The sequence below is a fragment of the Archocentrus centrarchus genome, chromosome 6 (assembly GCF_007364275.1).
Source record: "Archocentrus centrarchus isolate MPI-CPG fArcCen1 chromosome 6, fArcCen1, whole genome shotgun sequence".
In the NCBI taxonomy this organism is placed as follows: Eukaryota; Metazoa; Chordata; class Actinopteri; order Cichliformes; family Cichlidae; genus Archocentrus; species Archocentrus centrarchus.
This window is the reverse complement of record NC_044351.1, coordinates 7,420,952-7,445,914: the sequence shown is the minus strand read 5'-3', so window position 1 is coordinate 7,445,914 and position 24,963 is coordinate 7,420,952. Positions and strand designations below refer to the sequence as shown.

At 40.8% G+C, this 24,963-nt stretch overlaps 1 protein-coding gene across 2 annotated transcripts; it reads right to left on the bottom strand.

Annotated features, from left to right (window-relative positions):
* Window positions 1-1,919: 1,919 nt before the first annotated feature.
* LOC115781261 (ceramide kinase-like) lies at window positions 1,920-24,622 on the bottom strand. Of its 2 annotated transcripts, XM_030730813.1 has the most exons (14): window positions 24,278-24,622; window positions 18,556-18,594; window positions 15,825-15,965; window positions 15,614-15,736; window positions 15,397-15,522; window positions 15,235-15,301; window positions 14,592-14,737; window positions 13,554-13,628; window positions 12,655-12,807; window positions 11,559-11,664; window positions 11,141-11,220; window positions 3,732-3,937; window positions 3,398-3,618; window positions 1,920-3,318 (listed from the first exon to the last, which is right to left on the bottom strand). In XM_030730813.1, exons 1-14 carry the CDS (start codon window positions 24,411-24,413, stop codon window positions 3,231-3,233), a joined length of 1,707 nt encoding a protein of 568 aa, XP_030586673.1. In that variant the 5' UTR covers window positions 24,414-24,622; the 3' UTR covers window positions 1,920-3,230. The 2 variants fall into 2 exon arrangements, with proteins under 2 accessions (XP_030586673.1, XP_030586674.1); XM_030730814.1 differs by lacking the exon at window positions 18,556-18,594 and having other exon boundaries at window positions 1,921-3,318.
* Window positions 24,623-24,963: the final 341 nt, after the last annotated feature.

Here is a 24,963-nt window from a genome sequence, read left to right as displayed (position 1 = left end):
AATCCTTTTTCATTTTTGGAAGGTTCAGGTAATGATCTTGAGATTTTATGAGACAATATTAACCTGACAGATAAGTTCAAAACGTGACGCCTTACTACAGTGAACTGAAGATACAGCTACAGCTTTAGCTCACAGATTATATATTATCAGAACAGTTAATGTGAAAACTGCTGTTAAAGCATGAAAATTTTCCTTTGCATGTCTTTACTCAGACTGAATTGCATATCGAGCAGAAATGGAAGATAAAAAGCCTTCGTTTGTGCGCTGTTCAATTTATCCAGCCATAACCAGCTTGATTGACAAGACTAAAAATAAAACTTCAGAGCTTTCTTTGCTTATTTTCTGAGAGTTAAAAAGAGAGTAAAAACATACAATTAGAAAGCTACAACTGAGCTTAGGGCTCCTGGAAAAACAAAGAAATCATGGAGGAGTGGGGGCAACTCTATTGGACCTGTTTGAGAAATTCAAATCTTCCCATAGCAACAAATGTGGTGACTGTTTGAGAAAAAGTTGGAACTGTAGAAACACAATCTCATCAGAATTACTGTCTGTAAATACTGACCCAATTACCTTTACCATTCAATGAACATGAGGTAACCCCTGATCATCACATGACCCTGGGAATGATTGTAGGGTGTCTGGCATCCTTGTAACATGTAAGGCATGTAAAAAATAATTCCTAATATCTGGAGTCGAGAGTCAACCATAACAAGAACAAAATACATATAAACGCTAGTGACAGGTCAAAGTCAAGGCCCACAGGTTTCAAACAAATCTGAGCCTGAAGGTTCACTTAATAAAGGTCCCGTAAAGCTTAAAATTAAAATAAAACTTTGGTCAAAATAGCAACAAGATCGATCCAAGGCAAATTTAAATCACCTAAAAGACTTGGATAAAAAAGCAGCCAACTAAAAGACCAAAGTATTAACATGGCCGACAGCATGTCCACCAGGAGAGTTGTTAGGACAGGCCAATAAACCAGTTCACATGAATGATTTACACTTTTTTTTAAATTAGTGGATATAAGTGGATGGGCAGAGGATTAGTAAGGAGGGAGTGAGGGCAGCTAGGAAGAGAATGAAGAGTGAAAAAGCAGTCAACCAGATGGTTTAACACAATCTTGGAGTGTGTTGGTGCATGAGGAATGGAGAAGAATGTAGTGATACCGATTTTCAAGAGCAAGGGTGATGTGCAGAGCTGTATTAATCAGCCATACCATAAAGATATGAGAAAGAACTGGTGAAGCTGAGTTAAGGAGAGAGAGTAAGCAGCAGTACGACTTCATGCCGAGAAAGGGCACTACAGATGGGATGCTTTCAGAGTGTGGATGGAGGTCTTTATGGATCCAGAGAAAGTATATGATAGGGTGTCAAGAGAGGAACCGTGGTACTGCATGAGGAAGCCAGGAGTGGTACAGAAGTATGTGAGGGTGGTGCAGGACATGTATGAGGACAATGATGGAGAGGCAGGAGTCTCCATGAACTCTGATGTTTGGAGACAACACTGATCTGTAGTGAGAGTAGATAGCATGTGGAAGAGAGCCTGCAGCGGTGGAGGCATGCTCTGGAGAGAAGAAAGTAAGTCAGTAGAAGCAAGACCGAATGTGTGAATGAGAGGGACAGAGGTGGAAAGGTTAACATACAAGGAGCAGAGGTAGTAAAGGTAGATGAGCTTAAATACCTGGAGTCAATCAGCCAAAGCAACAGACAGTGCACAAGAGAGGTGAAGAAGGGAGTGGAGATGAGTGCCAGGGGTTTTTCTGCATTTGAAAAAAAGGGAAAAAGGAGGAGGAGGACATGTGGACGTGGACAAAATTGTTGGTATCCTTCTGTTACAGAAAGAAAAACTCACAATGGTCAGTGAAATAACTTGAAACTGAAAACAGTAATAAATAAAAATTTACTGAAAATGAACTAATGAAAATCAGACATTGCTTTTAAATTGAGGATCAATTCAATTTATTTTGAAAAACAAACTAATGAAACTGGCCTGGACAAAAATGATGGTACCCCTAGAAGTGTTAAACTAAGATGTATTTTGTAATTAGCATCACGGATGTCTTCGAACTTATCTTCAGTCTGCCTATTTAAAGGATGAAACGTAGTCACTGGGCTATTTGATATCATGGTGTGTGCCACACTGAGCATGGACCACAGAAAGCTAAGGAGAGCCCTTCAGTGAGCCCCGATCTAAATCCTATTGAACATTTGTAGAATGAGCTGAAACATGCAGTCTGGAGAAGGCACCCTTCAATCTGAGACAACTGGAGCAGTTTACATATGACGAGTGGGCCAAAATACCTGTCGACAGGTGCAGCAGTCTCATTTTAGAGTTACAAAAATTACTTGATTGCCTCAAAAGGTTAAGCCAGAAAATATTACGGGTACCAAGGGTATCATTTTTGACCAGGCCAGTTTCATTGGTTTTCTTTTTTAAAATAATCTTGATGAACCGTAACTCAAAAGCAGTGTTAGATTTTTATTTATCACTTTTGTCAGTTTCAAGTTATTTCAGTGACCATTGTGCATTTTTCCTTTCTTTAACAGAAGGGTACCAACATCTGTAAGTGGATGACATCACCTGAACAGGTAAAACAATCCATTTTAAGTTTGTTTTTTTTTTTAAATAAAAAATTTAATTTCAGTTTAAAGAGGCTAATAAAATACATTAGCTGCCTTAACAGTTGAAGGTTTGTCTGAAAATGATGAGGACTTGTGTCCATTACTGGTCAAAACACCCAGAAGACGGAGGCAACTGTTTCATGACAAATCCTTGCTCTGATTTTTGGTACATGAAACACTGTCAAGCTGTACAGGACTCAGTTTCCAGCCTGGAGTTCAATATTAAATAAATCAGGTACCAAACACCCAACAATCATTCCCAACAAGCACCAACAGTCATCTAGAAGAAATCCAAAATCTGAAGGTGACACTTTACTGTCTGGATCTACAGTTTCCTAAATTTCAACAGTTTTTTTTCCCAGGGAAAAGAAAACTAAGCATCACTTCCCATCTGAAGAAACCACCTTAAATCCTCAGACCTGGAAAGTAAAGTTTAGTTTCTGACCATGCTGCTGACATTTGTTGAGTAACAATATAACTTAGCCAGAGTATCCTGCTGAGTTTTCAAGTGGAAGATGTGATGAGTGTCACATGATGGAGGTTGCAGCAGTGCTTTAGGCAGTGGCCATAATCAGATGGCTTCAATGCCAGGGAAAGAATAATTGGGGTCTATATTGCACAGGGGTTGGTGAGATCCTCAAACACTGGCAGCTCTTCGATCCCTCGAGCAAACAGCTTGATCAACTGGCAGTGCACTCTGAAAAAACAGCAGAGAAAGAAATTATAAATCAATTTTTAATATCTGGAAGGAAGAAACTCCCAGAGGGTTGTCATACCTGACGTCAATGGCTGTGTGGGTCAGGATCTCGCCATCGCAGTTCCAGCTGCTATAGGCGGGTGCACAGCCACAAGCTGGGTGATCTTTGCAGATCTGGCTGAAGATCTGCCGTTTGCCATTCTCCTGCAGGTCCAACTCCAGGTCCGAGTCGCTTTGGCAGTGACGTGGTGTGAAACGGAAACGCCTCACTCGATGGACCTCAATGAAGGTTAGGTCAAACTGATTGCGAGAACAAGAGAAGAACGTAGTGGGTTATGAACTGTAACATCCTACCATTATGTCTAAAGAAAATCAATCAGAACATGGATTTATTATCCAGTCTGGAACCACACCTGGTCATCTTTGCTGGTGTGTCGAAGGAGGTGTCTAAGGAAGTTGAAGCGAGAACATTTTCGGACGAGGATGAGGTCTATGGTGCCGTCAGCCAAGTGGGCAGCAGGCGAGAGGCCTTTAGGGCTGCGAGGACAAGCACAGCTCATGCTGGCAGCATTTATAGCAAGGAACTTCCCTCGGATTGTTCTCCACTCGCCATTACACTCTGGATAAAAAAAAAAACCCAAACAGACTGATTTTACCTCTCTTGTCACTGCTGCCAAACAGTTGTCACTCTATTCCATAAGTTTGCCTTTAATTAATTAAAAAAAAAAAAGTCAGCTGATGTTATTATAGAAGACTACAGAGCAGCCATGGATGGACATATTTAAGAAGGTGCTACATGAATGCTAGTTCTCACAAATATAAATATTTTCTGAGATTTAACAAGAAACAACATGATGAAGTCAGACAAGAAGGTCATGCAGGAAGGCTCCCGGGCTGTCATCGCCGTGGACAAACTGTATGTAAACGGACAGCTTTACCGAGACAAAAACACCACGCCATGGCTCTGCTGATCGATCAGGTGATCTGTGTCCATATTAACGTTCTTTTCTGAGTTTTTTTTTTTCAACCATCTAAACAGTACCATTAAATAGTCTAAATCTGTCTAAGTAGTACCATTAACGCCGACGAGTCAGCATAGTACCGTGATCGTTTGTTTGTTTGTTCTGTTTTGTTTTCCCCTCATCTAATTTCATTCTTATGTCACTTAGGTCACTTTTTACACGTCTTTTTTCTTTCTGCACTCAGCAATATGTTTACGTCACTTACAATGCTACAGTTTACTACACTAACATACAGCGCAGATGCACACACACCAACATACAGCGCACATACACACGCACACATCAATATAAAGGGCACACGCCAACATACAGAACATATGTACACACACACACACATCCTTAGTGAGCACACAACAGTCCATCAGTTAGTTTAAATATGAGCACACTCAGATTTGTCTCATGGAATGTGCACGGGGCTGGTTCGAGGGAAAAGAGACTAAAAATTTTTAATCGGTTAAAAGACTTAAAAGCAGATGTTGTTTTTCTACAGGAGACACATGTGTCCAAAACATCTGTGCTCACTCTTTCCTCTCCACAGTTCCCTCACACGTACTCAGCCTGCTATAACTCCAAACAAAGAGGTGTAGCTATATTGATTAACAAGAAGATAAACTTTAACATTAGCAACAGTACAATAGACCCTGAAGGTAGATTTATAATACTTAATTTATCTATACAGAATACAGATTTATGTATTGCTAGTATATATGGACCAAATGTTGATGACCCCTCCTTCTTTCATGCTTTGTTCACTTCACTCTCAGATCACTCTGACACTACACTAGTAATAGGAGGAGACTTCAACCTGGTACTTAATGCAGATATTGACAGGCTCAGTGCAGCAGTGAGTCAGAGGAACTGGCAGTCTGCAGACATTCTTAAACAGTACATGAAGGATTTTGGACTTTGCGATGCTTGGCGTTCACATCACCCTACTTTGAGAGATTATAGTTATTTCTCACCAGTACACAAAACTCATTCCCGCTTAGATTACTTTTTAGTTAGCAGCTCCATAATGATGGATATCACAGACACTCAGATTCACCCTATCACTATTAGCGATCATGCACCGGTGTCTATGTCTCTGACACAGAAAAGAGTCACACCACCAATCAGGAACTGGAGATTTAATACATCATTACTTAAAGAAGAAGATTTTATTAATTATTTCAAAAAGGAATGGTCAGCATACTTAGAATATAATGATATTCCAGGAATATCACCATGTGTTCTTTGGGAAGCAGGAAAGGCAGTAATGCGGGGCAAAATAATATCTTACTGCTCGCATAGGAAAAATAAAGAAAAAGCACTTGTGTTAGAATTAGAACAAAAAATTAAATCTTTAGAAACTGCCTATGCCGCTTCACCACAAGAACATACAATTATCAGCCTGAGGAAACTGAAACTGGAGCTAAATGAAATAATTGATAAAAGGACACAATTTATGTTGCAGAGGCTGCGTTTGGAAAACTTTGAGCATGGAAATAAATCTGGAAAATTCCTGGCCAAGCAATTAAAACTGAATAAAGAAAAAACAGCTATTTTTTCTATTAAAGACTCGACTGGTATTATTACTCATGACCCACAACAAATAAATAACTCTTTCAGAGACTTCTATGAAGCCTTATATTCACCACAGATTAACCCATCTGATACTGAAATTGAAGAATTTCTTAATAATATAAATCTACCAAAACTAAATGACAGCCAGGCTGCAGCTCTGGATTTACCTCTTTCATTGTCTGAACTTAGTGAAGCCCTACAGCATCTCCCAAATAATAAAGCCCCAGGTCCAGACGGTTTTCCAGCCGAGTTTTATAAAGAATTTTGGTCTGAGCTAGCTCCCATTTTTTTCAGAATGGTAACTCAGATTCAGAATGACCACATCTTATCTCCAACCTTAAACTCTGCTAACATTAGCCTGCTTCTTAAACCAGGCAAAGACCCCACACTCCCATCCAGCTACAGGCCAATCTCTCTCATTAATGTAGATCTTAAAATAATTTGCAAAGCCCTTGCCAAAAGATTAGAAAGTATTACTCCATTTATTGTACATCCAGATCAAACAGGCTTTATCAAGGGTCGGCACTCAGCCAATAATACACGTCGACTGATAAATATAATAGACTATTGTTCTATTAACAAATTAGAGACGACAATCGTGTCTTTAGATGCAGAGAAGGCATTTGATCGGGTAAATTGGAAATTCTTACTAGCAGTTCTGCAAAAATTTGGATTCGGTTCATCCTTTATAAACTGGATCAGAACACTACACAGCTCTCCGAATGCGCGTGTTAGGACAAATGATCTCATTTCACAAAGTTTCAGTCTGCAGAGGGGCACTAGGCAGGGCTGCCCACTCTCTCCCTCTCTTTTTGTAATTTTCATTGAGCCGCTAGCAGCAGCAATCCGTCAAAATGTAAATATTAAAGGGATTCAAACTGAAAATATGGACCATAAACTTAGCCTTTATGCTGATGATGTATTACTTTTCCTTGGGAATTCACAAGGCTCTCTTTTGAAGACTATCACACTGATAGATAAGTTCTCATCTATATCTGATTACTCTATCAATTGGAGTAAATCAACAGTTTTGCCTCTGAATTGTAATTTCCAGAGAACCTCTAGGACCCCACTAAAGTCAGGAAATATTAGATATTTAGGCATAAATTTTTCCGCCAGGCTCTCAGACTTGGTACGATTAAATCATATCCCCTTATTAAAAACAATAGAGGATGATCTCACACGTTGGAACAGTTTACCTATATCACTCATGGGGAGAGTTGCTGCCATTAAAATGATGGTTTTACCAAAAATTAATTATCTATTTTCATTGATCCCTAATAAACCTACTCTTCCTTGGTTTAAGTCACTAGATTCAAACATCTCAAAATTTTTATGGAAAAACAAACCATCAAGAATAAGCTTAAAAACTTTACAAAAGCCAAAACACAGTGGAGGTCTAGAATTACCAAACTTTTATTACTATTTCTTAAGCAGTAGATTGCAGTATATTTCAAAGTGGATCAAATCCAATTCATTAGACAACCCATGGCTGGATCTAGAACAGGCGTTTTGTGGAAAAATAAAAATCTCAGATTTACCTTTCATTAGTTCCAGTATTAAACATCATAACTGCTATAAAGTCCTTAGTATAAATACCTCTCTGACAGCCTGGTGGGAATTTTTAAAAATAACTAAGTCTTCACTCATCCCCTGTAAACTAACACCCATTTGGAACAATCCAGATATTTGTCAGAAAAAGAAAATGCTGAATTTTCCGTTATGGCGTGATAAGGGTATAAATAACTTAGAACATATTATCCAAGATGGAAATTTTATCACGTTCCAAGAACTTATATCAAAATATAGAATTGGCAACGGTAGATTTCTGGAATATCAACAAGTTAAGTCCGTCCTACAGGGAAGATTTAACCTTAATCAATTGAATCTAGAAATGCCTACTTGGGTAACAGAATTTCTTAACCTCTGTACCCCAAAATTGTTATCAAAATTATATAAATTATTAATAAAAACTGATGATTCAGTTTCCCTCCCAATTACAAAATGGGAGCGTGATCTTTCTGTCAACCTGGATCAAAATTTATGGACAGAAATATGTTTAAATATCTTCAAAATGACTAAAAGACCCCAAATACAACTTGTACAATATAAGATTCTCCATAGAACATACTACACTGGACAAAGGATGTTCCAAATGGGCCTTACACACTCAAACATATGCACCCACTGTACAAGCAATTCAGAGGATAATCATCTACACGCTCTGTGGTCTTGTGTACCAGTTCAGAGATTTTGGCAGAGGATTTGTGAAGATCTATCCACATGGTTTAGCTGTCATATCCCAACTTCCCCCAGACTATGCATCTTAGGTGATGTCAGTGAATTAATTATGGAGTTAAATATATCACACATAGTTCTTACTGCCTTGTGCATCGCTAAGAAGATGATCCTCATGAACTGGAAGACAAAAAATAAACTATGTATTACTCAGTACAGAAATTTATTAGTAGATCATGTTAGTTTAGAGAGAATGTCTGCTTCTTCTAAAAACAAATTGGAGGAATTTGACTCTCTTTGGTTCCCACTGCTCAGCTCCATTACTTAGTGGGGGTGATGGGCTGCGGGCTCTGCTCCTGATGTGCTTTGTGGGGGGGTGGGGGGGGACTCCGGGGGCCTGGGTAGCTGGTAGCCTCCTGGGGCTGGGGCCCTGGGGCGACCTTCTGGTGATGTCTGTGTGCCTGTCCTGGTTGATGGTGGTGGGGGCTTGGATGGTGCTGCCTTCGGTCCTGGGGTGTGGGCGGGGTGCTTGGGGGGGTTGTGCCGGCCCTCGGTCGGTTGGCTGGTCTTCCCTGTATGGCTTGGGGGCTGGGGTCTGGGGCCCCGGCACTGGGGCCGCGCCGGCTCCCGGTGGGCCCCCCCTGGCGCGGGGGGGGGCCTCTGCTGTCCCGGCCGCGCCGCCGGGTGGGGTGGGTTGGCCTGACGTCGGGATGTCCGGTGGACGCTTTTGGGGCCCGGGGGGGCCTGCATTGCGGGGGGGTGGGGTGGGGGATGGGGCCGCGGTGGGGTGGTTGGGGGGGACTGGGCACTGCATTTCCATGCCCAGGCCAGTATGTCCTGTCGCCTGTTTGTGTCTATTGTTGAGTGAATGGGCATCTAGGAGGAGCGGGCCGCCCTCTGCGGTGGGGGCAAGGGCGCCAACCTCGGGTGCTGCAGTGCTCCGGGATGCTGTCACCGCGGCCCTGGGCTCACCTCCCCCTGCCCTGTGCTGGGGTGTGGGAGGTCGGGGTGCCTATTGAGCCAGCGGACAGCTGGCTCTCTTCTTCCAGGATTTTTCCTGGTCATATGCCCCCCCCCCCCCTCCCCCTCCCCATACACAAACACACACACACACACACACAGAATACACATCACTCACAGATGTAGGATGGAGAGGCCACGTGGAGAGCTGCACCACCACTTGCCTCTCCGTTTTAATTGCACTTTAGTCATTATAACTCACAACACATACACACTTACACCCTGATACACATAGGACCTTTGGGGCAGGCATGTTACTCAGAGGTTGATGAGATGGGCCGCTGAGGTGGCCCCACTCGGATCCTCGTCACTGTCTGTCTCCAAATTTTATTTGCACTTTAGACATGGAGGGTTTTGGGGGGGCAGTGTGGGCAAGTGCTGACGACCAACAGTTGGCGCTTGTGGCATAACTGTCCCCTCAATTTTAACTGCACCCTATACACCTCATTCACTCACAAACATTAACACATAGACCTACAAGTTGGGGAGGAGGAGGGGTGGATGGGTCATCTTACACCCCGATTTCTTGCGTCTCGCCTGGGGTAGGGGTCGGGTGGTTCCTTGGGGACCGGGCTGGTGGCGTCCTGGGGTCGCTGTTGGCCCTGGGGTGGTTTCCACTTGCCCCGCCTTCAGAGGGTGGGTAGCTATGGATGAATGTGTGTCTTTGTGTATTTGTCACCGTCTCCGTGAGTATGGGTGGGTGAGTGAATGTGTATGTATGGCATATCTGTGTGTGGGTAAGTATGTATGGGCATGTATGAGTATCTGTGTATAAATGTGTACACGGGTGTCTGGGTGTGTTTGTATGTATGGCTGGACCTGGGTCTGGGCCTTGTGCCTTGCCTCCTGGCCGCTCCTTGCTGGTTGCCTCCTCCCCCCTACCCCCCTGGGATGGGGGTGCCTCGGGGTTCCTGGGTGGGGCTGGGTGTTCTGGCGTGGGTGCTGGCCTGCCCCCCTTGGGGGTGCGGTGCGGGGCTGCGTTGGCTTCTTCGGCGTGGGGGGGGGCTCTGTGGAGGGTCGGGCGGTCCTTGGGTGCCGTGGGCCCGGGAGCCCTGCCGCCGGCCAGTGCAGGGGGCTGGCCGCTGGGGGGGGGCTGGCTTCTCATCGCCTTGGGTTCCCTGGAGCCCTCGCTCCTCGACTGGGGGGGGCTCCGTCTGAGACCACCCTCTCCCGTCTGCTGGGGTAGGTATGCGGTTGTCTTTGGACTGAGTGGCCGGGGGTCTTCCTGGCTCTTGGTGGGCTGCTGGTGGCCTGGGGTTCCGGGGGCTTTCCGTACCTGCCTCTGGCTTCTGATGGGTGGAGCTGCAGCGTTTTGCCCTCATTGGTAAGTACGTTCCATGACACAGACACAAACATGACACAGACACAAACGCCCACTCAATCACAACTCAACAAAATTGTTGGTGTGCGTAACATGCTTTGTTAGTTTTGTTTTTCACACACAAATTTATTTTTGCAAGTATTGATAGTATTTTTTTATATGTTAAAGTGATGAAGTATCTGATTAATAGACTTGTGCTCTTTCCCCTTTTTTTTTTTTTTTTTTTTTGCTCCCTTTCTCTCTCCCTTTTTCTTCTCTTTATTTTCCTCTTCTTCAGCCTGTCAGCTCTGGCTGTTACATAGTATGTGGAAAAATAACTCAGATAAATAAAATAAAGGGTTAAAACATCAACAAGAAGAGCCTATTGAGAACCTATAGAGCTCATCTTGAAATAGCAAATATGTTTGGCACAACAACGCATTCAGATCACAGTTCTGCTTGCAAGATCTACCAGACATGACAGGCTTAAAAAAAAAAAAAAAAAAAAAAAAAAGAAGGTGCTACATGAATGCTAGTTCTCACAAATATAAATATTTTCTGAGATTTAACAAGAAACAACATGATGAAGTCAGACAAGAAGGTTTGCCCCTTTTCTTGTGGAGGGGATTGAGTCATGTTCAGTGTTTCAGAGCTCTGGAAAACTATTTTTTGGACTCACCAGAGTCTGACGCTTCATCCATCTCATACTTCTCAGTTCTCTCTGAAAGTAGCTGCCCATTGTGCTGACAAATCACACACCTGGAAATTTATAGAGAAACCATTGTTACTTAAAGGATGCCATGAAAAGACTATAACAAGAAGCCATTTTAGCTTTGACATTTTACATAAACAAATCATTAGTTAACCTCAGCAGGTTATTAATTCATTTTACATGATTCAGCTAAAAGAGTTTGGCCAAATTTGAATTCAACCGACCTCGACAGTCAGCTAAATGTTTTACTTATTGAACTGAAAAAATAAAACTTGTGTTATGATTGTAACTGAGGTCATATGTTTATGAGCTTTTAAATGTCTACAGATTCTAAAGCACACATTTATTAAGAAAAAAAAAAAAAAAGTAGTTTAAAATCGCTCACCCAGATCGACACTTGGTGGCGTCTCGTGGTGTTCCTATGATGCCTCCGGCTGGCAAGTAGGACACTGTTCCTTCGTAGCAATGATGAGTCAGGAACATCTTCAGACCTACAGATCATCATCATAAAATCAGCATACACATGAAAAAAAAAAAACTCTCTGCTCATATTTACCATGCTGGACTTAATTTATCAAGCATAACATTCAAACACAATTTTTTTCCTTTAAGGAATGCAAGTAAATAACTGCAATCTTAATCAAAAATGAATAATGTGCTTGACCATTTTTTTCTGCTTTTTTTTAAAAACAGTACTTTTGAAATTTCATCAATAACATTAATTATATTTTAGCATTAAAAATATCATTTCACTTAAAGAGTTTGTGCATATTGGCAGGTTAGCCATTACAGGAACAAAAAAAAATTTGGTAATTACCAATAGTGTTCATTTAGGGCAGCTGCGGCATAAACCTTACATTGGGTAGTGGTGCAATACATTTGTTAAGAACACACACACACACACACACACACACACACACACACACACACACACACACACACACACACACACACTGAACTATTTGCTCTCTTCCTGATTTCACACTTCAATGTTTCAGATCAAACACATTTTAATATGAAACAATGATAACTGCAGCCACGCCCAACCTGCTATAATACTGACTTGCTATAATTAATGAAACCATGAATTCTGCTCTCTACCAGAAAATCTTAAAGGAGAATCAGTTTGTCCCCTGAAGCTCATAAACATTTTAAGAAATATACTTATCAGGAATTTATGTGTGTTTTCATATTTGTCAAGACCAGGAACCTGCAACATGTTTAATATTTGAAGTTAAGCGCTCTATGCATTATTCATAAACTTCCACATGGATGTGGGAAACTGATTGTGCCGTTGTCACTCACTGTGGCAGAAAAACCAAGACTTGACTAAAAACATCACAGAGGAAACGATAAATAACCCACCATCTACAGCTCCTTTGAAAATATATCCATATACCGTAATACCAATATAACTTAAAAATCAATATAATCAAAATGTAGTTGGGATCATGACATCTTAAAATGTATTTTATTTCCACCTGAGAAGTCATATCTGGCAGGCCCCATCCATCTCTTCCTCTCACTGTCTGTTAGCACATCACCATAAAAACCGTATCCCAGCAGCGAGACAGAGTATCGCAGGAACATGTTGTTGTGGTGAACCGAGGACACATCCAGCGCCTGAGAGTCTCCTGAACACACATAACAACAACAACAACAACAAAAAAATCTGTTGGGTTTTTTGCTTTTGAAGAGACAAAATTTAAAACTAGACAAGTGGGCGAGTACACTGAGGACCAATATCACTAATTTAAAAACAAACCTGTGGTGTGTTTTAATTTAAGTTTGTTAATTTGGGGCACGTTTAGAGCTTACCGTGTGAAAAACAAAAGTGATCTTAACATATTTTCATTACATTTTGTGTGATTAGAAAAGAGGGCAAACTGTCTTTGTTGCAATTTGGAAAAGGAAAAACTGTTGGAAAGCTAAAATCTGTTTTTCTAAAATGGCAAAAAGTGAACCATCACAGTGAACCGAATAATTTTACTTCCTGTTCCTAACCAGACCCTGTATTATATGAATCATTTGGTCTTTAAAACAGGAAAAATTGTGGATAAAGTTCATCCCAGGGTCCATTCGACTTAATTATTTTTGTCTGACTAACAGTCCCAAACCTAAAGAGATACAGTTTATTATTATGAAAGACTTAGAAAATGTAACAAATTCTCACATTTGACAACCTGAAACCCATCAGTGTTTGACAAATTTTACTTTAAAGTCTACTTCAACTCTTACTTTCTCAGCAAAATAGTTAGATATGAACCCAGGAGTGTTTGTCCTTTTTAATAGCTTCCATGTTAACTATTGACTCCAAAACAGATTGTTTTGTGGGAATGGATTACATGACAGCTGATGTCATGGAGATCATGTGACTGACCCACAATGACGTGTAGAGCAGAGGTCACAGGGTCATTTGTGCCCACAGTGGCGAAGCAGATACAGTCTGTTGACCCTGAAACAAACAGGAAACAATGAGCTGAGAGAACACATTTATCATGTGCTAAATGTTTAACAGTGCAGAACATTCCAGTGAAAAGAGGAGGGTCAGTGTGTTCGTCACATATTGTAATCATTTTTAAAACTTTACAGTTTGAAGCGACACGCTTTGTAAAAGCACCGCTGCTCCAATCATGCACTCACAGCAACTATTAATTGCCCATTTCACTTTTGTTGCTGCAGAGAGGAATAATGTCTCCCTGATGACTGTGTGTGTGTGTGTGTGTATTTATAAGCAGACCAACAGAAAAACACTAAGGAGACAAACCAGCACTAATGAGAAATTAGGTTGCAGTGACTATGCTTATGCTTGGGTAACAAACACTCCTGCACTGTAATTGGCTGGCAGCTGTCAAAAAAAAATCATCTCACCTCGAACACTATTCAGGTCAGCAGTCGAAACTTTGTTCTAAATCAGGAGGAAGTCTGGCCATTTTTCACTGGGGAGGTTTTATATATAGTAACATAACTATTGATATCCCACAGAGAGGAGAGCTTAGACAACCATTTGAAAGTGGTGATGCAGGGCTTTCATACAGACAACAGAAGGCAATATTATTTATGTATTTATAGCAGGTTTTTTTTTTGTACAAAAATGAAAAGTTCAGACCTGTAGCAGAGTTTGTGCTGAAACATAACACGGGGTAAGGACAGTTTAAAAATTAAACAAGGAAAGACAGAAGTGGCTTGTAAGTTGGCAGAATGGCGGCTCCTGGAGAGCTGAAGGTTTCTATAGCAAAAAGCAGATGCTACAGGCTATGTTAGTTCGCCTAAATAATCCCTGGAGCCAACTTCTAACTTGCTGAAGGACATCAGTGCGATCTAGCTACGCTGAATGATGGCGGCAGAATTGCCTGCATTTTAACTGAATCCACAACAAATAGAAAAGCAGTGATTTCACATTTCCTGAGTGTCAGACCTGCAGGAATGATTCCGATGCGTAGAGAGCAAGGAGACAGTGCTTCCTCTGGACAGTTTGGATCGACACCGCAGTCGATCTGTGTCCTCCAGATTAGCCCGTGGATGATCTCACTAAACATGCCGTCCCCTCCAACGCACACCACACTAAGCAGAAGTCACAGTGAAATATTAGCACAGACAAAATCAGTGACCATTTCTAAATGATGACATGTATAATAAAAGTTGTGCAATAAAATAAATAAATAAAATAAACCACAAAACAAAAAACAGTCTGACAGATATTTCTTGTGGTGCTTTTATTTTTGAAGTTCACTGATAATTACTGTCCCGCATGTACAATCAGATCCATGACCATTTGAACAATGACAGTTTTCGTAATTTTATTTTGTAAATGGGGGATTATGTATAAAAACTGTTGAAATTCCCAAACAAACATCATGATTTTTAGGATGAAAATCCTCTCATGGTGTAAAGAGGCAAAATTACCAAAAAAAAAAAAAAAAAAAAAAAAAAAAAATCACTGTCCAAATATTTATGGACCTGACTGGATATTTTGTTCTGCAATTTCTTTACAGCATTTAAATAATTAATCTTCACTGTATTTTGTGGGTAAGCTTCTGCTATGGACAAACAAAACTCACCCATCAAATTTCTCCAGCTCTGCTGCCGTCCTTAAGTGATCTCTGGCATGATTGGCGTACTCAGTCACTATCAGAACAAATACACAGAAACTCAGTTTTTCAGACACATAAATCTCTGACACAGGAAATTGGAGAACAGGATGCGAGTGATCTAAGGTGTACCAATGACGCTGGTAGAGATGCCAGCCAGTGTGAACAGGGGGGCGACTTTCTGCTCGTAGATCCGTTTTCCCTGACGTTTCCCGCCATATGGATTTATGTAGACCAACAGGTGTTTGGGTCTGCTGGCTGTTGATACAAATAATCGCATCCATATCACAAATAGTTTCTGGCAACAGCATGAGTTACTCTGTCCGTGTGTGTTGTTGTGAAGTCATACTGTTAGTGGCGAGCAGCTCTCTGATGTTGGTGACCCAGTGCTGACACACCGCCTCATCTGAACAAGCGAAGGTGACCTCAGCACACCGCCAGCGGTACTGCCGAGACCTCTCCACATACAACACTGACACAAGTCAAAACCAATCATTTAATGATCAGCCAGGTTTGATTACCAAGGTGCTAAACTGCAGATCATGAAGGGTTTGAATTACCTGTGAAGGCCTGCCTGCAGTCTTTTTCTTCCCTTGATTTAATCTTTTTCCAGCTGCCATCATCTCTTTGTCCGCTGCCGTTCTCCTCCTCTTCCTCTCTGACAGAGATGATCTCTGACACCGGGACACTGTGACACACACCTGAACAACACACACACACACACACACACACACACACACACACACACACGTTAGCATCAACAACCAGCAAGTTTAGCAATATTTCAATGTTACATTCAAATACAGGTTTCACACATGACGGCTTGGTTATCTTTCAGTCACATGACGCATATCTGACTGACTCATCTGTAGCTCATATCACAATCACTCTTCTGCTATTCTGTGTCCACCTGAAGGCAACACAGAAACTTTTCACCATTTATATTAAAACTAAAAGTGCCGGGAGCTTCCAGCAGCATCAGAACCAAAAGTAGCATACAGTGTATCACAAAAGTGAGTACACTCTTCACATGTCTGCATATATTTAAGTATATCTTTTCATGGGACAACACTGACAAAATGACAATTTGACACAATGAACAGTAGTCTGTGTGCAGCTTATATAACAGTCTTCATGTAGCTCAACAATTCATCTTTTAAGATCCTCAGAGAGTTCTTTGCCATGTTGGAACTTTCAGTGACCAGTATGAGAGAGTGTGAGAGCTGTACTCCAAAATTGAACACACCTGCTCCCTATGCACACCTGAGACCTAGTAACACTAACGAGTCACATGACATTTTGGAGGGGAAATGACAAGCAGTGCTCCATTTGGACATTTACGGGTGTAGTCTCTTAGGGGTGTACTCACTTTTGTTGCTGCTGGTTTAGACATTAATGGCTGTATATTGAGTTATTTTGAGGGAAGAATAAATTTACACTGTTATATAAGCTGCACACAGACTACTTTTCATTGTGTCAAAGTGTCATTTTGTCAGTGTTGTCCCATGAAAAGATACTTAAATATCTGCAGAAATGTGAGGGGTGTACTCACTTTTGTGATACACTGCATTTTTAAAATAAATAAACTTTTCATATTTGAGGTACAATCAAGAAAACCAGTGACTTTGCCGATAAAATAAATTAATAAAAGCAACAATGACACCTCACTTAAATTTCCCCATCAGGGTCACCTCCTTGTGCACCTCTGGACCACTTCCATTGATGCCAATTTTATAATCACTCCATGGAAGTCCTGTTGTGATAACAGGCATTGGCATTGATGATGTCACGAGGAGCCAAGTCCTGCAAGTATGACTGGTGTTGAGTGACAACTGTACTGGTGTATAACAATTCTGCAACCATGATACCCTGCTAATTTGAGATAATTTATCAGGAGAGGGACCACACATTGCAAACACTCCCCCTTCTGATCATACATCTATAAATGCCTACTTGCCCCACGCTCCCCTTTGTTATCATTTCTGTTCCTCACCCTCCTTCTCTCTGTCAGCCTCTCTCAAAAGATATCAGGAGCCAGGCCCAGGAGCTAATGCCAATCCTTGATGAGGCTTTCTCCAAACCACAGTCTCTGGCCTAGCTTGGTTCTTTCATTATCAATAAACATTTTTTATTGGCATTTGGGGTTAGGCTCCCTGTGGTCGAATGCCTTGTTAAAGCTTACTAGTTTAGATAAAGCTGAATATTTATAAGTCTTTCAGGGAATGAGTGAATTGGAAATGCACTGGAATAAGGGAGGCTTAATTTTTTTTTTTTGTTATTAATCCCCTTTAAAGAAAAAACGTATGGTATGAACAGTGATTTGGAAGAACTGTGATCCCTAAATGTTTGCCCTCAGATGCCTCAGGACAGGTGTGTAGTCATGGTGAACGACCCTGTATAAATTCGCTTGGTCTCATTTCTCACCTGATAGAGAGGATGTATTACTCCAATGAAAACTACTTTTGGTGTGTGGGCTACAGAGACCTAACTCTTGTCACCAGTGATGTTAAAATCATAGTCGGTTTTGACCCAGAATTTGGTGTTAGCTTGATCGCTGGTGTAAAAACCGAATGCACATAGTCAGCTAGTCTGAAGAGAACTTCTACGGAGCATTGGAAGCAGTCCAAAGGTGGACCAGGAGATGATATTGAAGGAAACAGTGTCTACTTTCAGTTACGGTTTTCCTTGCTATGGGCAGTCACATGACCTTTTGTTTCCATCCTGTACTTTTGATCTACATTTGAGCACCTTACTCTTAGAAAGAGAAAGTGGAACATTATTCCTCCAGATGTCCACCTATTCCTTTACAGAACACTTGACCAAACAGTGTTTTCTTGAAAGCAGCAGCATGTTTATCTCCCAGATAAACTTAAACCACAGTTGGCCAGCAGAATTACTACAACTACAGCCAAACTACACAAACACTGACACAAGAGCTACAGGGAGGGCAGCATGTTTCTGCTAGATCTGATATTGATGAACAAACTGAACACAGCATCAAAACTGACAGATTCTTCCACTAAACGTGATTTAATTCCAAAATATGATTTCTGATGGTATCATTTTTTTTTTAATCAAATTGAGACTATTTAATGTCTCCAAGGCTGGCTCTTTAAGATACTTTTTTGCATAATTTTGGAATAAAACCACTTATTCAACTCAGGACCACATAAACAGAGTTCATAATTCAGCCATCAAATGCAGAAACATGTTCTAACAGCAGCAGCACCACTAAACCTCCATGTGACAGGTGGAGGTATCCCACTGCATTGTGGGAACTAAATCTCCTACCTGGGTCAGGTCGACGAGGAAACAAAGGAACACAAAACCCTGCAGGAAAACCATACAGTTACTAATCATTGCAGCAAGCAGAGAGAGTCAGTTAACCCAAAGACAATAGAACTTTGTCTTTAACAGAAAGAAAGGTAACTTTGAGTTCAGATCTATAAGTGGCTTATTGATGGGGCAGTGATACGAAGAAGTTTGTTAACTTGCAAAGTCTGCATGTTTAAAAAAAAAAAAAAAAAAGCTTTCCTTTCTATTAGTGTGTGTGTGTGTGTGTGGGGGGGGGGGGGGGGGGGTCCACACAACACAGTATTGCAATATTTGGCATGGCAATATTTCATCAATACAGGGACACCAAATAGATATTTTATTATAGATATAGAAATTTTTAGTGCTTGAATAACAAAATCAACTGCTTTTTCAGTCCACCAGATGGAGCTATTGAGTTTTTTAGTGCAGTCAGCAGAAATGATAGTTGTGTGGAAGAAATCAGAAAAGCACCATGTACATTTAAATCAAACATGGATTTAGTTTGAATTGTTTTAAACAGGGACGGGACAAAGGAGACATGGATATAACACATGGGATTTGGAAGTGTTGTATAAAAGTACAATACTCTTGGAATAACATGAACATGAGACTTATCGAGTCTTATGACTTATCGAGTTGATAAGAACCTCCATGTGACTGCTTAACAGGATTGCTGATATTAACTTGAGTGAAGTAAGGCCCCAGGAGGGTATCAAAAGGTACAAACCTTTACAATAAAAATACTGTATATTCACTATACTGTTCACCCCATTCCAAGTTCAGATATCCCATTGTGCATACTATGCAAATAATGCTGCACTATATTGCTATTTAGTCTGAATGTGCACCTTTATCACTGCCACAGGAACATCACTAGATCAGACATAAAAAATTCACCACTGAAATATGAACACATGCTGCTGTCTGCTTCAGGGTTATACACACAGCTGTTGTCACCAGGACACTGCAAACACAGGAACCCTGATCAGCTGGGAGACTGATTCAGTTGAAACAGAAGTGAAATAAAGACCTGCTGACTAGGGTTTAATATTTTTCCCGAAAATGACATGAATCAAATCCCGGGAAATGACGAGCCATTTCCCGGGAATCCCGGGAAAAAGTTTATTTATTTTTTTATTTTAATTAGGCCTTCTGTAGCCTGTGTCGGCCTTAACCTATTGTGATATTGTAGAGGTAGCTTTCCAGCTATGTCCTGTTATGCCCAGTAGGGGGCAACGTTGGCTTGATTAACGCAATAAAACCTACATCTCGACATTGGAGTGCTCGAGCTATGCGGTGTTGTATCGTTCCTCAACACTCCCTTAACAAATATAATTCGAATATTCCTGCATTGTACATGGAATTATACCAAGATATTTTACAATTGCTGGTGCAAAACAATACGGTTCATCTCCACAGCATTGATAAAGGCTCAGCCACGCTGTCGTGGCGACATCTGTTGCGCTATATCTCCACCAGTGGAACGCTGTAATAGTCATTGAAAAGTTAACTACCGTACTACACTATAATATGGCATAACACAGGGCCTTGAGTAATGCACCACGACTTGGTCATTGCCATTCTGGCAACAGCAAATTTATAACACCGTGTCTAAGGGTTAAAGTAGGTTCGCTGTGAATCGTCTATTGAAAAACTGGCCAATCCTTATAGCCTAAAAAATATACATTTTACTCAACTCCATTTTAAAAGCAAAATATGTTAAAGTAATCTATTTCATGATAATTTCTTCACACATTAGGCCCGTATCCTAATTCATGATTGTTAGTAAGCGGCTGCAAACGAGGAAAAGAAACACTCGAAGTTAAACAGATATTTCTTTATTGCTCAGGGCAGGCATATTTTATAGGCTATATAATGCAATATAACAATATATAATAATATAAAATTATATAATACAAAATACCTTAGGGTAAACACATTGCCTACGATTTCAACAAATTAAAGAGGAAAAAAGCACAACTGTGTAATACCTCTATTAAAACGCTTGAGATGAAGCTGAAGCCTTAAACGGAGGCTGAACATGCCTGAAATGAAGAGTAATGCTTTTCGCATTAAACGAACCCTTCTCTCAATATTTCCTTAAATTTAACTTTAGCTTTCTTTTCTTTCTGAAAGTCAAATCGACGCGCGCGACTTTTTTCCCGGTTTCCCGTCTAACGTTTCCCGGGAAACGGGAAATGGTTCTGATCGCATTTCCCGGGAATCCCGGATCCCGGGATTAAACCCTACTGCTGACAAAAAAAGAATTATGTCACGCATCTCCTGTAGTAACAGTCTGGATCATTTTCACAGAAACTGTGAAGTGAGTCATTGGTGTTGAAAATGGTTCTCTGGTGAAAAACTCAAAGATGCAAGTCCTTAGGTATTGAAAGCAAAGCACTCGTCTCAGTGTGCAGATCACAGTGAACTTTAAATGTTGCTTTATTCTGATGGAAAACCTTACTGCTCTCCTGATTTGTTTATTCAAATCATCAGTTTGCATTTTTTTAAACTCCTGCACTCTCTGACTCAAGACACACCATACAGACGAGAAATAGATTCTTTCATCATCACGTATGCAACTGAGCTGAATCCACTTCAGTTCATCCATCATCTGAAACAAACCAGCTCCACTCCCTTTAAGTCCAGATATACTGCCAGAAATGCACCTAGGCATGACCTGTATATACACGGACCTCATCTGGTAATTTTTAATATGAGATCCAACATTGTAACAGTGTATAAATTATAGAAGGAAAAGCATAATACTCCCCTTTACTATTACCTTATTTTTCACTAAGTAGTTGACCCAAATGAAAGCAAGGGAAGACCTTGCTTCAAAAAGCCAAACACATAACCACAGACAAAGGGAATTAAAGTCAAGCATTTATGTTCACAGTTCACGTGATAAAGAAGCACAATGGTGCCCTCAAATCTGTGAGTTAGCTGCATCATCTATTTGTGTTAATACTTTGAGAAGTATAATGCTTGGTCCTGTATTTTTTCCAACTTTCCTTGACAGTAGATTTGGTAAATTGACCAAGTTAGTTAAGAGACCGACTCCTGTCACCACTGTTGACCCCAATATAGGTAGTGTGTAAATGGACTGGCATTTAAATGACACTCTTCAACTTGGCTGTAGCTCAGGAGGTAGAGCAGGTCACCTACTGATTGGAAGGTCGGCGGTTTGATTCCTGGCTACTCCAGGCAAGATACTTAACAAGATACTTAGCTTAGTTAATCATGGAAGTGCTTGTATGAATGTTTGTGTGTTTGAATGCAAATGTGTTGTATAAGCGCTTTGAGTGCTCAAACAGAGTAGAAAAGCGCTATATAAGAACTAGTCCATTTTACTGAGCACACAAAGTGCATTTAGATTACAAGCCACAGAGACATTCATACAGCACTTTACTCTGTGCCTTCGAGTGCTTTTCTTTTTTTTTTTTTTTTTTTTTTTTTTTTTAAAGCCTGTCATGTCTGGTAGATCTTGCAAGCAGAACTGTGATCTGAATGCGTTGTTGTGCCAAACATATTTGCTATTTCAAGATGAGCTCTATAGGTTCTCAATAGGCTCTTCTTGTTGATGTTTTAACCCTTTATTTTATTTATCTGAGTTATTTTTCCACATACTATGTAATAGCCAGAGCTGACAGGCTGAAGAAGAGGAAAATAAAGAGAAGAAAAAGGGAGAGAGAAAGGGAGCAAAAAAAAAAAAAAAAAAAAGGGGAAAGAGCACAAGTCTATTAATCAGATCTTCGAGTGCTTTTCACTTGTCTCACACACACTCCAATGGATGCTTTGCAGGCAATTGCTCGTATGTTTGGCAGCCAGTAACAGTCCTCCTGCAGGTTCATCGACGGAAATCTTGTTACGACTTTTACTTCCTTTAGTTAGTCAAGTTTGATCGCTGAACATTTTTTCTTAACAAAACAAGGCTAGACTCACCTTCAGCTGTGCTTACAATCTGATCACCACCAACAAAAGCCAGCTCCTCAGTGCAACACAGTGCTGAAAATACTTCAAGTCACATGGGCTGATCTTGCATTTTGAGACTTTGATAATTCAGACTAGTCAGAGATGGGTATTTAACGGGTTATGACGTGACATGATTGATTGCCGTATTGTACGTGTGGAAAGGTTTCTGTAAATATTATCTGACTTTTGACGGAGGTGATGTTTAGCGGCGTTTGCATCTTTCAGTGGACTGGATGGAAAGCTCTGGCGGGCCAGATGTGGCCCATGGGCTGCCAGTTGATGTTCACCGATCTAGATTCTGGAGATAACTTAAAGGACCAAAACTTGCATGAACAAACAAGTGTAATCCACACTGCTAGTTATTTACTTCCCTCAAGCGGCAATAAGCAGCGACAACATGTAGACTACCAATGCAGTACCACCAGACACCTTAACACGGCACACACAGGGGTTAATGCTGTAGCACCAACAGATTTTGCCCTGAGATACTCCGAGTTTAAGAAAATCCTCGAAATAAAATTAAAAGGCAGAATCATGTTAACAAATCTTGAGGTTAGTGGCTGTAGTGGTCTGTACTGCTGTTTAGCTTGAGTCCAACAGAGGGTAAAGCACTTATGATCACCACAACATCATAAATTATTCATTGTTAATATATTCATGTATTAAACGCTATGATTGTCCACAAATGGTACACATGATAAAAATCCTATGTTTAGTGATGCAGGTCTACACTATAAAAGGTTTGTGTTAGCGTCTACATTTCAAACAACAATGCAGTGATGAGCTGGCCAATTCACAAAATACTTTTAGTCACTAATCAACAACAGAGGTAAAGTAAGTAAGTACCTCAGGTAAGCCAGTAACATTGTACACAAACACACCTCAATGTGACTGTTATTCAACAACAGCAGTAACACACTGATTCATTTGTGAACCAGTTATTGTGGGACTTGTATGCAAGAAATTTGGAGATTTTGTACGTACTTACTTTTTTTAAATACTGCTGTGACAATTAAGTGCAGTATCTTCTTTTAAAATGTTGCAGTGTATGAACACCTACAAGTACATACATGTACCCAAAAGTAGTTCCCACGGATGATTTAAGTATTCGTGCTGCAGTGGAAGTTTTAAACACAACTCTAGGTATTTGTTCAACCCCTATGTGACAGTCCCATAGCTGTCAAAGCTGTGCATCCCATCTAGCAGTCAGTTCCATGAAAACATAGCCAGATATGTTTTTATTGAACTGGCTGCGACTGAAACAGAGCTAAAACAAAGTGTATGTTGCAGTTGCTCGACAAAAACACTAGACCAAAAGGAAAGCTAAAACAAACAAACAAAAACCTCCCACTAAATCTATCGCTGCTGGGAAGACTACGGCTTTTCTTTCTGCTGTATGTTTGTAGCTAAAATATTATAAAATAATGTATGAGACTTGGTTGGTTTGTTTTTCTCTGCAACCGCGGTGTGACCTTCACTGTCAGACTGGATGATGAGTGTTATGTAACCGGATGTATCATATCTCATTTGGTTCTACAGTCTAGACTACACTGTGTTCAGAGCTGAAGCTAACTGCATGATATCAACAGGTCCAAACACTGCCCGCGTCTCCTTTCACGTCCTATCCCGTCTGTTCTTTGTTCATCATGTAGGATGTCGCGGTGCGTTAATAGACTAACAAAGAGATAAAAAGATACACAGACACATTAATCGTGGCTCTTACTGGGTCTGAACGGGTGGTACACCGGGCTAGAGGCCCGTCTTTTCCAGGTGAGCACTGACCGGCTCAGGCTAACATCGTACAAGCCGTTTCTGACGCGGAGCTCCGACAGCAGCAGCAGCCTACCCGGCCTCTCCATTTGCGTCTAGCCGTCCTGTTCCGTCCTTTAGCCGGATGAGGAGGCAGCAGCACTCCGAGTACGGTTACCTTTTACCGGGCATATTGTCTGTCAGTTTCCCTTAGAGGCCCCAAACCCCCAAAATAAGGGCTTTTTAAACACCGAGGGTAACAGTAAACGTATATCTATGTAACGGGACTCCAACTCGGAATATTTTTCTGACGAATAGCGGTTTCTCACCGGATATAGGAGGGGCTTAGTGTTGCATTCAAGTACTTCCAGAAAACCCGTACTGGTTAATTCCAGTAGTTTGGCATTTTGTAGTATATGTAATGCAATGTAATGTATATTTGTATTTGTATATAATATATAATATTCAGTGTAATTTCTCTTGGTACATGTTAAAAACAAGGAAAAGAGAAGAAACCCATATTACCGAAATAAATGAATAAACAATATCCTTGTGAAATTTGCTTATTCTTCTTCCAATTTTATTCCGCATCCGCCAATCGATGATTAGGGAATAGCTGGTATGCACGTTGCGGACGTTGACTAATCAGCTTGAGTTGAA

Excerpts from the sequence above, each read along its gene's own strand:
- LOC115781261 (XM_030730813.1), bottom strand. The coding sequence starts at position 24,413 with ATGGAGAGGCCGGGTAGGCTGCTGCTGCTGTCGGAGCTCCGCGTCAGA. Across the intron at positions 3,938-11,140 it reads GGATGAAGCGTCAGACTCTG|AGTGTAATGGCGAGTGGAGA; the intron begins GTGAGTCCAAAA and ends TTTTTTATCCAG. Across the intron at positions 3,619-3,731 it reads ACACCAGCAAAGATGACCAG|TTTGACCTAACCTTCATTGA; the intron begins GTGTGGTTCCAG and ends TCTCGCAATCAG.